At 42.4% G+C, this 14,718-nt stretch overlaps 1 protein-coding gene across 1 annotated transcript in view; it reads left to right on the forward strand.

Moving 5' to 3' along the window:
- The window catches only part of DNAH9 (dynein axonemal heavy chain 9), a 722,341-nt gene that overhangs the window by 82,581 nt on the left and 625,042 nt on the right, over nt 1-14,718 (forward strand). The window contains exons 9-12 of the mRNA XM_007948048.2: nt 3,612-3,762; nt 7,223-7,337; nt 12,184-12,252; nt 14,359-14,485. Of these exons, the coding sequence (XP_007946239.1) occupies nt 3,612-3,762; nt 7,223-7,337; nt 12,184-12,252; nt 14,359-14,485 (462 nt within the window). The remainder of the gene's footprint in view (nt 1-3,611; nt 3,763-7,222; nt 7,338-12,183; nt 12,253-14,358; nt 14,486-14,718) is intronic.

The raw sequence follows: 14,718 nt of genomic DNA on the forward strand, positions 1-14,718 counted from the left end.
TTCCTTCAAGGCTCAGGGGTCCAAGATTATCTTCTGTGTCTGTGTTAATTGGTTTCCCTTTTCTTTGTTGAAGAGGGTCTGTGCAATCCTTCTGGGTAGTCCGCCATCTTGCCCCGCCTCAGTAAGTTATCGACAACTGAGTTTTGAAACATGAAGACTTAGTGGAGCATGATTGATGTTCTGCATACTACGAAGAAACTTGTTCTATAAAGTCTTAATAATTAGAACCAGGATTAATTAGTGGAAGTTAGAAGAAGGCAGCTTTTGGCTCAATAAAGGAAATAGATTTCTGTCAAATCTGTTTAAAGATAGAATGAGCACCCTTGAGAAATAGTTAATGTCTAGCCATTGAAAATGTCTAAACATAAACTGGATAACTAGAGGAAAATTGTGGAAGAGACTAAACCCTAATTGAGTCAATCAGTGCTATTCTAGAACAGGGAATAGTAACCCATAGGTAACAGATTTCATTAGCCATTGAGAGATGGAGGAAGGGATTAAAGCTTGGAGCGGGGGGAGAGAGAGAGAAAATAACATTTAACAAATACTTGACCTCTATAACTTACCTTTGGTATTCCTGTCTCCAGGCATTTGAACTAATTCCAAGGAAAGGGCTCACATGTATCTACCCTATTTGCCGTTAACTTTTATGGATAATTAGGACTCTACCATATAGACAGTTTGAGAAATTGGAACACCATATGTGCCTTGAGAATTTCCAGCCCTACCCCTGCTATAAATCTCTCTTTTCCATGGATTTCAAGAAGTCTCCAAAGGGAGGTCTCATGTATATTCTCAAATTGCTTTGTCTTAGAAATCCTTTTGTGTGTTCCAGATGCATGTCTTCAGTCTCTTAATTTTTATCTTCCCAAGGAAGGTGTTTCAAGGAATTTAACTATATAGCCCTTCCTCACTATGAGAGCATCTATGTTTGTACCAAAAACATCTCCCTGGGCTCCAAAAATTCCAATCTTTGAAATTTCATTGTGGAGTAACATTCTAGGCAGAAGTAGAGAGGGATGTTTCCAACTTGGTACCACCTCCTGCCACCTGGTCCCTGATGCAGCACTTCTTGTATCTAGAGTCTCAAAGGGTTCTCATAAAAGCAGATTTTTGTCTTCTGGCTGACTCCTCAACCGGGCTTCCAACCCAGTCCGTGGGACCCAGTAGGCAAACTGCCACCAAGGAGGGCCTTCCACAAGCTTTGTATCTGTCTTTTTGGTCACCTCTTTAGCAAGAAAACAAAACTCTTTCCTCTTCCAAAGCAAAATCTCCAGCAGACGTAATTTCACATAAATAAATGCCTTTTCAGAGTTGAATGAGCATTAGAGGCCAAAGAGAATACCTGACTCCAAGTACTCCTATTATTGCTGTAAGATCTTTCAACCACTGAGTATACCTCAGTGGACATGACCAGACAGGGTCCATCCAGGTCAAGAACCTGAATTAGAGGGTATGCAGTAGTTAAGCCATTGCAGACCGTCAAACTTGATCTGATGCCTCCATTGAGGTGGAGCTACTTTCTTCTAACTCTAGCTGTCTCGAGATTCTCTTGTGAAGGAAAAGGTGATTTTAGAGTCTTTGGCTGCATTTTCGAGAGGCTTGAGCGTGTCTTTGGTGAATCTCTGGAGAGACACTTGACTACATATCAAAGGGTTGACAGTTTAAACACATGAGCTCACTATGAGTCATGATTGGCTTGATGGAAAATGGTTTTTTGTTTTGTTTCATTTTTTGGTTGAGAGTGTCTTGGAATAATTAAAGAAAAACAGGTCAAACTAGCGGACCTGAGAAACATCCTGAGCTAAAACCCCATCTGTGGCTCTTCTTTGCACTTAGCCATTCTACGAGTCATAACTCAAAACTTCCAGGACTTCATGGAACTGTCTAGATTCCAAGTCCTTGTTAATGAGGTCCTAGAGTTTGTCCCCTTCCCCCAACCTAGGCTTCGGCAGTCAACGATATGAAAGAAGTGGTAAGAATGGTCCAAGGTGAAATGTGGTGATAAAGAGAGAGTATGAGTTCTTAGGCAAATGGGATCAACTTACCTTCTAATTTTAGGCTGTGTAATATAACTTCAACATTGTGTCTATTGTAATCATTGACTTAAAGCAAGTGTTGGCAAGCTTTCTCTGTAAAGAACTAGATGAATATTTTAGACTTTGTATGCCATGTATGCTGTCACATATTCTTCTTTATTTATTTTCTTTTAGTTTTGAACTCTATAAAAATGCAAAAAACATACATAAAGGTGAGGGGCCAGATTTGGACAGCCCACTGATTGTAGTTTTCTGACCCCTGACTTAAAAGCACAGTAGCTCTGGTGGTGTAGTGCCTAAGGTATCTGACTGCTAACTAGAAGGCTGGCGGTTCAAACCCACCAGCCACTCCTCAGAAGGAAGGTTGGACAATCTACCATAGTGATACTGCCTTGGAAACCCAAGGAGGGGTCACTATGAGTCCAACTTGAGGGCAGCGAGTTAGACTTAAAGCACAGGATGGATAGAAGAGGTTATAGTGGAAGGCAATTTTAGTAGTTGATACCAATGATTGTGAAGATGTTGCAGGACTGGCAGGTTTCATTCTGTTGTAAATAGGGTTGCTATGGGTCAGAACTGACTCCACAGCACCTAACAACAACAAAGACAACTGGAGTCCTACATAGGTTAGTCTCATTGTAGCCTCACAATCAAAGAACCAAATTGAGCAACCAAATTGAAAACATTTCCAATCTTGATTCTTGAAGCACTGAGGGATTAAGGCAGTTTTAATGCACAGAAAAATGGCTTCCAAGTATCCTCACCATCACTGCTACTCTGGGCAGCTGCTTCCTGGAACTTTTCTTTCTCCCACTCAAATTTTAGCCCTTCATCTTTCTCCAACACCCAGCCCACTTGGCTTCTTTTTTCTTCTTCTCCATCATCACCCTTCTTCTCTGGTTTACATCTTTATTATATATATATCAACCTCTGACATTTTTAGTTTTATCTTTTTTCCTTTTATCCAGATTCTTATGACAAAAAAATGCCTGTTAACTAACCCAATAGATAAGAATTCCTCATTAGAAGCAGGAAAGTGGGGAGGAGACCATAAATATCCATATATAATTAATTATTGATCCAATTCCATAATAAATATTTTAAGTCCTCTTATATTGGTAGGCATATGAAGGGAAAACCAGAAAACAAGATTTATATAACCTTAGAATGACTTTAAGGGGGCGTTGGTAGCTCAGTGGTAGAATACTGACCTCCATTAAGGAGGCACAAGTTTGATTCCCACCAGTGTACTTCATGCACAGCCACCACCCATCTATTAGTGGAGGCTTGTGTGTTGCTATGATGCTGAATAGGTTTTTAGCAGAGCTTCTACACTAAGACAGACTAGAAAGGAATGCATGGGAATCTACTTTCAAAAATCAGTGAGTATAAACTCTGTGGATCACAGTGGTCCAGTCCATAATCGATCATGTGGATGGTACTAAAATGGGAGTGTTTCATTCCTTTGTGCATGGGGTTGCCATGAGCAGGATCTGGCTTGATGGCAGCTAACAACAACAAAAATGTTTAATTTGTGACTATCTTGTTCTGCTCTCTCTACCTTCTTTGCAGCTGTTAGACATAGCAGGAAACCTCCTTGAAAGACCATTAATAGCCCATGATGCATCTGATAAATACCTGGTCCTCATCAGAATGTTCAACCAAGACCTGGATGTAGTGAGGATAATCTACAGCCAGCACATCCAGGAGGAAGCAGAATGTGGTAGGCTGTGTTGCAAGGAGTTCCTATTTGAAGGAATGAGAGGTGGAGTTCTGATACTATGAAGCGTGGAGCTCATTCTTTTGCTTTGTGAAATGTCCACATATAGATCTATTACATTCCAAAAAGCAAGCACGACCTCTTAAGATTCCAAACCAGCAGAAGTAATTGTAGAGTTTAGTGAACTGTGGATTTATTTGTATGTGTGGCTAGGACTGACAGGCTGAACCAGAGAAGGGAAGACCACCACTGGTCAGTAGAGACCTTGATATAATGTATGAGTTGATTGTGATCCATGTTACCACACTGATGAATATTCAACATACTTCAGTTATGCACTAGATTTTTACATACCTGAAAAAAAGTTTCTTATCCCTTCCAATGCCATAGCAACCATGCTTCCAGTTGGAGAAACCAGAAGGAGCCTGACAAGGACAGGGCCATTGTGAGGTGGAAAGTCTCTATTTTTACAGCAAGTCTTATATAACAAAAAAAAAAAAAAGTTGCTATTGAGTAAACTCTGACTCCTGGCGACTCCATGTATGTCAGAGTAAAGCTGTACTCCATATGATTTCCAGTAGTTGATTTTTTGGAAATAGATTACCAGGTCTTTCTTCTGAGGCACCTCTGGGTGTACTTGAACCACCAACCATTCAGTTAGCAGCTGAGCACCTTAACTGTTTGCAGCACTCAGGACACCTGCAATTCATATAGACCCTATCTTATTTGTTTGAAAGTCAAATGAAAGTTCCATTCAGATTCACAGACACTTTTGAGTCCTTGCTACTATGAGGCATGTTTATAGACACTGTATGCAGTGGTAAGTCAGAGTGAGAGATAAAAAAAACTAATACTAAAAGGTGGTCATTCAAGACACAAGTCAGGAAAACAGATATGAGCACAGTTAAGAACAGAGCATAGCAAAATATGAGAAGTGGTTGACTGAATTATAAAGTTGTAACAAAATAGGATGAATTGTGGCTGGGAGATTCAAGGGAAGGTTTGTGGAAAAAGGCGTTTTGCCAAGTCCTGAAAGGTGGGGGAATTGACAGTCAGACAGAAGAGGCAATGGCCTCCCAAACAAAGATGCAGAGAGGATGGGGAGTGACCAGTCACAACTGCCTATAGTCCAACAGGGTGTGTGGAGGGAGATCAAAGTGATCATGGAAGTCGTGGCCAGATTGTAGAAGTGCCCTGAATGTTGTAATCAGGAATTCGAAATTCATTATTCAAGTAATAGGGAATTATCAAAGGTTTTTAAGTAGCAAAGTAATGGGATCACTATATTTATAAACAGGTTTCATAGTGTGGTACTTAACAATTGCCTGCACTTAAAAAATCATTCCCAGAAAATGTCTTGGCCTCAGCTTTATGGAGGACCATCATCATAACTTCTTATAGTCAAATGCAGAGATTAAAAACTCAAATGCCTTCAGAGGTTATATTAAGTTTAGTGGCTTAAAACAATATTCATTTAATAGCTCATAGTTCTGTAGGTATTACAAGGCTAAAATCCATGTGTTAGCCAGGCTTGAGTTTATATCTGGAAACTCTGGGGTTAGGGGTGGGAGCGGGGGGGATCTTTCAAGTTCATTCTTGTTGGCAGAATTTAGTTTTGTGATGGTAGGACTAAGGTCCCTGTTTCCTTGTTGACTGTCAGCCAGGGGCCACTCTCAGCTCCTACAGGCTATCTGCTTTCCTTGTCACATATCTCCCTCAATCTTCAAGCCAAAAATGGCAAGTCAAATCCTTCTGGCACTTCAAATGTCTGACTTCCCATTATACAATTAGCTGGAGAAAACTCTTTGCTTTTACAGGGCTCACTTGACAAGATTAGGTGCACCCAGGATTTTCACTCTAGCTCTGGTGGCATTTGACTACTAACCAGAAGGCTGGCGGCTCAAACCCACCAGCCACTCCTCAGAAAGAAAGTTGGGCAATCTACTTCTGTAGTGATACTGCCTCAGAAACCCAAGGAGGGGTTGCTATGAATCGGATCCAACTCGATGGCAGTGGTTTAGCCATGACAGAACACAGTCACAGGAATGATAGCTCATCATTTTCCACCTACACTTAACAGGGAGGAGATTATACAAGGATGAAGTTCACTAGGAGTCATATTAAAATGTTGCCCACTATAGAGATCAAACAGGAAATGAGAATAACGGACCTAGGCTGAGCATAAGACAATAGGGAGTGGTGCAGCCCAAGGTAACTAAAGAAAGTAGCCATTGTTGTTGTTGTCGTTATGTACCCTCAAGTCGGACCCGACTCAGAGTGACCCCTCCTTGGGTTTCCAAGGTGGTATCACTACAGAAGTAGATTGCCCAACCTTCCTTCTGAGGAGTGGCTGATGGGTTTGAACTGCCAGCCTTGTGGTTAGCAGTCAGGTGCCTTAGGTACTACGCTACCAATTTTTCAGTGTCAATTGCTAATGAGACATGGCAACTGACTGTTGCCAGATATTCCATTTTTACTAGAAATGCTAGAAACTGAGATCCTTTTATATGAAATCACAGAATTGTTAAATTTTGACAACTATAAACAAGAGGAGCTCTGGTGGCATGGTGCCTAAGGCATTTGACTGCTAACCAGAAGGCTGGCAGTTCAAAACAAATCCACTGTATGTACTATACAAAAAAAAAAAAAACAATCTAGACTGTTAACTCTGATCAAGTACTTCATCATCCACACAGCCCATCTCATTCTTAGTCTTTTTTAATTCTCATAGAAATCCTGGAAGTTAAACAGGGAAAATATTATTCCCATTTTGTAGATGAGAAGACTGAAGCCTAGAGAGATTGAGTTGTTTGTTTAAGGCCATGTTTCTGTACCCTGACTGTACTATCAGAATCATCTAATGCATTTTTAAAATATGCCAATGACCAGCCCTTGCCTGCTGTTGTTGTTGTATGCTGTCGAGTCAGCCCCGACTCATAGCGACCCCTCCTTGGGTTTTCAAGGCAGTTATCACTACGGAAGTAGGATTGCCCAACCTTCCTTCCAAGGAGTGGCTGGTGGGTTTGAACCGCCAGCCTTCTGGTTAGCAGTCAAGTGCCTTAGGCACTATGCTACCAGAGCCCTTGCCTAGACCAATTAAATCAGCATTTCTTAGGTAGGGCCCACATCTAGGTATTTTTCAAGCACTCTCAGGTGAGGCAAATGTACAGGCAGGTTGAAAGTTACTGGTATGAAATCATAAAGCTAGTGAGTGTTAGAGGAGGGCTGGGAAGCCATGTCCTCTGACCCAGTTTAGCATGCTTCCTAGGGTCACTTGCTTACTTATTAGCAGATTATGGTGATCTTGCAGGAATTCCTCATTGCAGTTTGACCACAGGTGATTTCAGTATGTGCCGATAGATGAAGCAAAAAGTAGAGTAACTGGCAGGAGGCATTGTTGGAGTGCAGCTGTGTCAGCAGGGTTGGTAGCCTCTCTTCAACCTGGCTGTGGTTGGTCCCCTAGGGTTCTCTCAGGTACACAAGAACATGCCTGCTGTGGCTGGAGGTCTCCGCTGGATCCAGGAGCTGAGGCAGCGCATCCAGGGACCTATCAACAACTTCCAGTGTCTCACACATCTGTGAGTATTTTATTCCTGAAGGCAGGATTGCTTGGGGCTTCTGTTCTTTGCCATGAATTTTAAACTTTTGAGAGATGCAACTCACTTACGTGTAAATCAGCTTAACCTCTTCTTAGCAATCCACCAGATACTCATTAGCCAAGCAGTGTTGTATGTACGTTGAGTTGAATCCCCCAAAAATGACCTGCTGAAGTCCTCATCTCTGTACCTATGTATGTGCCCTTGTTTAGAAATAGGCTTTTTGTTTGTTTGTTTGTTTGTTTTTTAGAATGTTATCAGTTAAGGAGCTCTGGTGGCATAGTGCTTAAGGCATTTAGCTGCTAACCAAAAAGTCAGTACTTTGAACCCACCAGCCACTCCACAGAAAAAAGATGAGGCAATCTGCTTCCATAAAGATAACAGCCTTGGAAACCCTATGGGAAAGTTGTACGCCATCCTATAGGATTGCTATGAGTCAGAATCAGCTGTTAGCAGTGGGTTTTATCAGTTAAATTCAAGGTCATACTGGAGTAGGGTGTGCCCTAATCCCTTCTGAGTAGTGTCTTTTAAAAAGGGAGGACAAATATGAAGACTGAGTCAGAAAGGGGGAAGATGTCATGCAAAAAATGCATCTATGAGCTGAGGAATGCCAGAAGATGCCTGGGATAACAGAACCTGGAAAAGACAAGAAAATATCTTCTTCTAGAGTAGAGAGAGTGAGCATCACCCTGTTGACTCCCTGAATAGAGACTCCTAGCCTTCAAAATTGGAATCGTGGTACAAGGGTTTAGAACTTGGCTACTAACCAAAAGATTGGCAGTTCAAACCCACCAGCCTCTCTATGGGAGAAAAGATCTCAATATGTGTTCCTGTAAAGATTGTAGCCCAGGAAATCCTCTGTCCTGTAGGGTCACTATGAGTTGGAATCAACTGGACTGACATAACAGCCTCTAATACTGTGAGACAATAAATTTCTGTTCTCATAAGTCACATAATTTGTGGCATTTTGTTTTGACAGCCCTCAGAGACTAAGATATGCAGTAACAATACTGATGCATTTAGATTGATTAGTGGATTCTTTGGTGTTCAGAGATGCAACCACCCACAGATGACAGTCTGAAGGGAGAGCTAAGCCCTCCTCCTCCTCACACCTGTCCCCCCAGCAGAAGGGAGTGAGTATGGGGAATGGTGTGGGACAGCTTCTAGGAATATGGACTGTGGTAGCTATCATAGGTCCCATTCCCCGAAAGTAGAATCTGAGACTTGTGTGCAGGAAATTTATAGGGATGTTCTTGGGGACAGCACTTGTGAGGGAGCGAGGGCTGCAGGACTGAGCAGATGGAGGAGAACTTGAGCTTTGGTATAGTTGTTACTGGGAGCTCTGGTAGCATAGTGGCTAAGGCACTTGACTGCTAACTAGAAGGCTGGTGGTTCAAATCCACCAGCCACTCCTCGGAAGGAAGATGGGCAATCTACTTCTGTAGTGATACTGCCTTGGAAACCCAAGGAGGGGTCACTATGAGCCGGGTCCAACTCAACGGCACATAGTAACAACAACAACAACTTAGTTGTTACCAAGGCCTCAGTCTGGGAAACTGATCTTTCAGAGTTGCTCTGCATGGAAATGAGAGTTCCACCTTTGCACACACACCCCCCCCCCAGCCCCCTGCATCAGCTAGTCACTGGATGTGGCCTTTCCCAGGGAGGGTCCTGACCTCTCTCAGCTAATAATACATTGTTGTTGTTGTCGTTTGCCGTCGAGTCGGCCCCAACTCATAGCGACCCCTTCTTGGGTTTCCGAGGCAGTATCACTACGGGAGTAGGATTGCCCAACCTTCCTTCCAAGGAGTGGCTGGTGGGTTTGAACCGCCAGCCTTCTGGTGAGCAGTCAAGTGCCTTAGGCACTGTGCTACCAGAGCTCCTAATAATACATTAGCAGCCAACATTCCTGGCAGCAAGGTAAACACAGCTTGTTCCAAGAGGGTCTCTGGATAACACAATGCTGCCTCCCCTACCAAGGCCTTCTTAGAACACAGTTTCTAACACAATTTTAATTTGATTAAATATGAATTCAAAATCCACCAGTCACTCTGTGGAAGGAAGACAAGCAATTTTCTTCCGTAAAGATTTACTGCCTCAGAAACCCAATGGGTGTCACTATGAGTCAGAATTCACTTGATGGTGGTGGGTTTTTATGTGTGTATATATATATATATATATATATATATATATATAATATATACACACACACACATATATATATATATAACCAGTGGGGGTCTCTATGAGTAGGAATATATATATAAAAAAAAAAAAACACTGCCCTTGAGTTGATTCCAACTCATAGTGACCCCCATTGGGTTTCTGAGGTGGTTAATCTTTATGGAAGTAGATTGCTTGTCTTCCTTCCACAGAGTGGCTGGTGGGTTTGAACCATCAGCCTTCTGGTTAACAGTCAAATGCCTTAGGCACTGTGCCACTAGAGCCCCTTATGTATATATACAGAGACTATTAAAAATGTTTTCCACCACCTGTCAGTTTCTTGCATGTTGCTGTGATACTGGAAACTATGCCACCCGTCATATTTCAAGTACCAGCGGGTTGACCCATGTACACAGTTTTCATTGGCGCTTCCAGACTAAGACACTGTAGGAAGAAAGGCCTGGTTGATCTATTTCTGAAATTAGCTAATGAAAACCCTATGAATCAGAATAGAATATTGTCCAACTGCTCTCAGACATGCCAACGATTGTGAACATAGCACAGGACAGGGCAACATTTTGTTCTAAGGTCACCATGAGTTGGAGCTGACTCGACAGCAGCTAACAATAAAAAAATGTTTTAGAATCCTTACCATAAAGTGATGGGAGCTCTTGTGGTGTAGTGCCTAAGGCATTTGACTGCTAACCAGAAGACTGGTGGTTCAAATCTACTAGCCACTCCTTAGAAGGAAGATTGGATGATCAACTTCTGTAGTGACACTGCCTCAGAAACCTAAGGAAGGGTCACTATGAGTTGGATCCAACTCGACAGCAGTGACCATGAACTGAAATGGAAGCTGCAGGGACTCTCATTGTATTATTCCTGGAACTTCTGCTCACAGACCCCTGAGTGAGAAGCCGAGCTGTCTTCTAGCTCTTATAGAAACAAAACTGAGACTTGTGGGAATTCCACAGCTTCTGAAATAAGAGGAGGTGTGAGCCCACCCGCAGTCTTAAGCATTTTTCACTTCTCCTTGCTGCTATGCAGACACATCTGCTCAATCCCCCCCAGAAAAGAAGTAACTGGATCAAAAGCCAGCAAATCCAACACTTTCTCTACAGCCATAAGTGATTATATTGAAAACTAAAGGGATCTTGTGAAGAAACCCGGGATTAGTTTAAAGAGCAAAAGTATTTTAAAGAGTCTTTCTAATAGGCTGCTTCATTTTGCTTACAAGATAAACAAAAAGAGACCCTCCACACAGTTAGTGTGAAGGTTTCTAAAAATTAAAGATACTTTGCCAATTTGCCCAGGAGATGGACTATCAGTTAGCATTGCAATGTTGAAATTCATTGGTTACAGTGCTGCCATTAGGCTTTGCTCATGCTTTTTGTGTGCATAGTGTGTATCTGTGTGTGTGCATGCATGACTATGTGTGTGTGAGTCCAGTGTGTGAACACATGCCATTGTGTGTATATGTAGACATAATGTGAGCATGTGTGTATATGCTTGTGTGTATGTGTTGTGTGTCACACATGAGGCTGGGAGATGAGAGGGAACCTCATGTAAACATATTAGTGGGTATGAGGTTTCTTATCACATCTTCAATGGATTTCAGAAAAGGACCTATCTTTTTTCCCTATTTTTTAGTAATAGTGACAGTTTTTTTTTAAATATAGAAAAGTACAGCACCAAAATTTTTTCTTCAATATTTAGATTCACCTGTTATTCAGATTTTTGAAGGAGCTATTTACTGGGTACATGACTGGCTTGGCCAGGGTGAGGGGGTTGGTTGAGCCTTGAGTTGCACAAAGGGCGAAAGTGCTGTGGGAACTTCAGGGTTATTGCATCCCTGTTACCTGTGGGCTACCTGTACTTCAGGAAGTGCAGGTGCCCTCTAGTGGCTTGTGGAGGATGTACAGAAGAAGGATGCAGGCTCATGTAGGAGCATTTGGAAGACAGCCCTAGAAGTTATTCAATCTCTTCCTTATAGTCAGGGACGGATTATGCAATATGCAAGGTATGCATGGGCTTACTGTAATGTGCTTACTTACTAATCTGTAGTGAATATGGGTTTCATGGCTTACTTATATGTGAAACTGTTCACTATACATTAGTAAACCATGAAACCAGTGTCCACTACAGATTAGTAAGTAAGCACTAGTAAACCCATGCTTATCTTGCTTACTATGTATTCTGTCTCCATTGATAATTGTAAATTTGAAAAGAGGCTTTGATTTTATAGGAAGATGCTGTGGGGGTGGGAGAGAGACAGATATCAGTCATAGCTAGAAGCAGAATCTCTGATGTGGTGAAAAAACATGAAATTGTTCACAAGTTAGTAAGTAAGCCCTGCTTGCCTGGCTTAGTGAGTAACCTGATACTTTATAGGCTCCAGTTGGTTTCTCAGGAGCTCTGGTAGCATAATGCATAAGGCACTTGACTGCTAACCAGAAGGGGAGCGGTTCAAACCCACCAGCCACTCCTCTGAAGGAAGGTTGGGCAATCTACTTCCGTAGTCATACTGCCTCGGAAACCCAACGAGGGTCGCTATGAGTCAGGTCTGACTCGACGGCACATAACAACAACAACAAAGTTGGTTTCTCAGACTATTATTTTTATTTTTTCTAGATCTTTGTCATTTTTTCCTCTCTTTTGTATGTAGTTCCATGGAGTCTGCTGAAGGAAAGCGAATGATGCAAAAATATGAAGATACACTCTTGTTGCTGGAAAAGTAAGGTTCTGGGCTTGTTTTGCTCTACTAACTGCAGGGCCTCTGGGATGCCAAGTTGGTGCAGATTCCTCAGTGGCTCTGAAATATCACTTTGTGTTTTATGTTGTAACCACGATACCATGAGTATAGTATTTCTGGGTTAGAGACACTGTCTCTGGGGAGCACAGCTCTATTCTACATTGAAATACTTTTCTGTGTAGCTTTGTTGAGAGCATGAACCTGGCAGAATCAGGGAAAGTGGGGCACTCCTAGTGGCACTCTGAAATCTGTGTCACTGAGAATCTCAGGCATGGCTTGCAAAGCAGAAAGCAATCTTTTATGCTGCACAAAGAGAAAATAATTTTAAAAACTCCTTCTTTCATCCTTTTATGGAGAATGCGAAAGAATGAGAATTTTATGTGGACTCACAGTTGGCCTTTTGGGGTAGGCCTTTTGGGGGTGCAGGATCTAGGCACAGCCTGTTGTCCCCTCCCTCTGCCATCTCTTCTTCCTCCTATTTGAGAGTATGGGACTGTATAAATATCATTATTAATGTGTAGCATCATTTTAGACATATCAGTTGGTGGCACCTCCATCTGCCACATCATCCAGTTCCACTCCCTCTACCTCCTAGTTAGCTCATATCTACCTTTCCTCTGTGTTCCCACTACCAGTGCCACCACCATTTCCTAACAGACCTTTCTGCCTCCAGATCAGTGCCCCTCAGTGCCCAGCCAGTTATCAGATGTGATTACAGCCCCCTGCCCCCTTTCAGCTTTTACCATCATCTCCTTGACACTAGTTGAAACGCCCTCCCTGATGTAGTGTTGGTTTCCACTCCAGCTTTGTCCACTGCATTTTCTACTCTCATATACACATATCTACTCCTTGTTCTTAGCACACATATTTTGCTGTGCCTCACCTCCACCTCTTGGTCCACACTGTTGCTTTGGCCCCAGATGTTCACTTCTTCTTCATGTGCACCCTCTACTCATCCTCTGAGACTTGGCCAAGCATCACTTCATTACCCCTTCCACAAAACCTTCCCTGTCATTCTCCTTATCACCCTCCATCCAGCCCTACCATTCAATGCTTATTACTCTGTCCATCTCTCTAGAATTATACCTACATTATGTTATGATTATCTGATCACTTGTTATGTCCATCATTAGCTACATTTACCATGAGGCATTTAGTCATTATTTTACCCTCCCTCCCCACATGGCATAGGGTAGGAGCTAGTCACTGTGTAATGACTGAATGGATGAATGCCCTTAAGCTAAATGAAGATTAGGGGGAAAAATCCACCAAGTAATTTCTTCTTTTACTGAGGCTAATTGCAACTTCCCTTCATCTCCTAAGAAGACTTTTTGACATCTCTTTTCCTACTATCCTCTGAATTAGGCTCTGCCACATTTAGAAATAAGTGGTTACCTGCAGGAGCTGCCATTGCTGGCTGGGTCATTGACTTTGACCTACGAATATATTTAGGTATTTTACTAATAGTATCTTCAGTGGCATTGGTGGTTCAGTGGTAGTGTTCTTACTTTCCATGCATAAGGCCCAGGTTTGATTTCTAGCCAGTCAACTCATGCTCTGGTAGCATAGTACCTAAGGCACTTGACTGCTAACCAGAAGGCTGGCAGTTCAAACCCACCAGCCACTCCTCAGAAGGAAGGTTGGGCAATCTACTTCTGTAGTGATAACTGCCTCGGAAACCCGAGGAGGGGTCGCTATGAGTTGGGTCCGACTCGACGGCACATAACAGCAACTCATGCACAGCCACTACCCATCTGTTAGTGGATGCTTGTGTGTCACTTTGATGTTGAACAGGTTTCAGTGGAGCTTCCAGACTAAGATGGATTAGGAAGAAAGACCTAGTGATCTACTGCCAAGAATCAACGAAAATCCTATGGATTACAGTGACCCAATCCCATTGTGCATGCAGATGGCACAGGACCAGGCAGAGTTTTTTCTGTAGTGCATGGGATTTTCATGAGCCAGGGGCTGACTGGATTGCATCTAACCCAGCAACAAATTATAAAAGCAGATTATAAAAGCAACTAGGAGTTGGGGAGTTGTGAGAGTGCATACCGGGCATTGATGTGTTGTCTTCAATCCTCGCAGATATGAGACAAGACTTTATGAAAACTGGTGTCAGACAGTATCAGAGAAGTCGCAGTATAATCTTTCCCAGCCACTTCTGAAACGAGACCCAGAGACAAAGCAGATCACTGTCAACTTTAACCCACAGGTAATTTGGGTGACAGGACCTCTTTTTGGGGTTCCTGAAGTTTCATTTAACTCTGCTGATTTCAAAGGTAAAAAGGTGTTTCTGTTTTGCTTTTTTAAAAAAAGAATATATGAAAGATGCTTCAAAGAATATGCACACTGAATTACTCCTTTGGGATAAATTCTGAGTTTTAGTGCATTCATGTGGGGAGACAGGCCCCACCCCAAGAGGCAGGAAGTGGGGGGAAAAGTTGG

Source organism: Orycteropus afer, unplaced genomic scaffold (genome assembly GCF_000298275.1).
Source record: "Orycteropus afer afer isolate SDZICR_OR568_19922 unplaced genomic scaffold, OryAfe1.0 scaffold00199, whole genome shotgun sequence".
NCBI classification, from domain to species: domain Eukaryota; kingdom Metazoa; phylum Chordata; class Mammalia; order Tubulidentata; family Orycteropodidae; genus Orycteropus; species Orycteropus afer.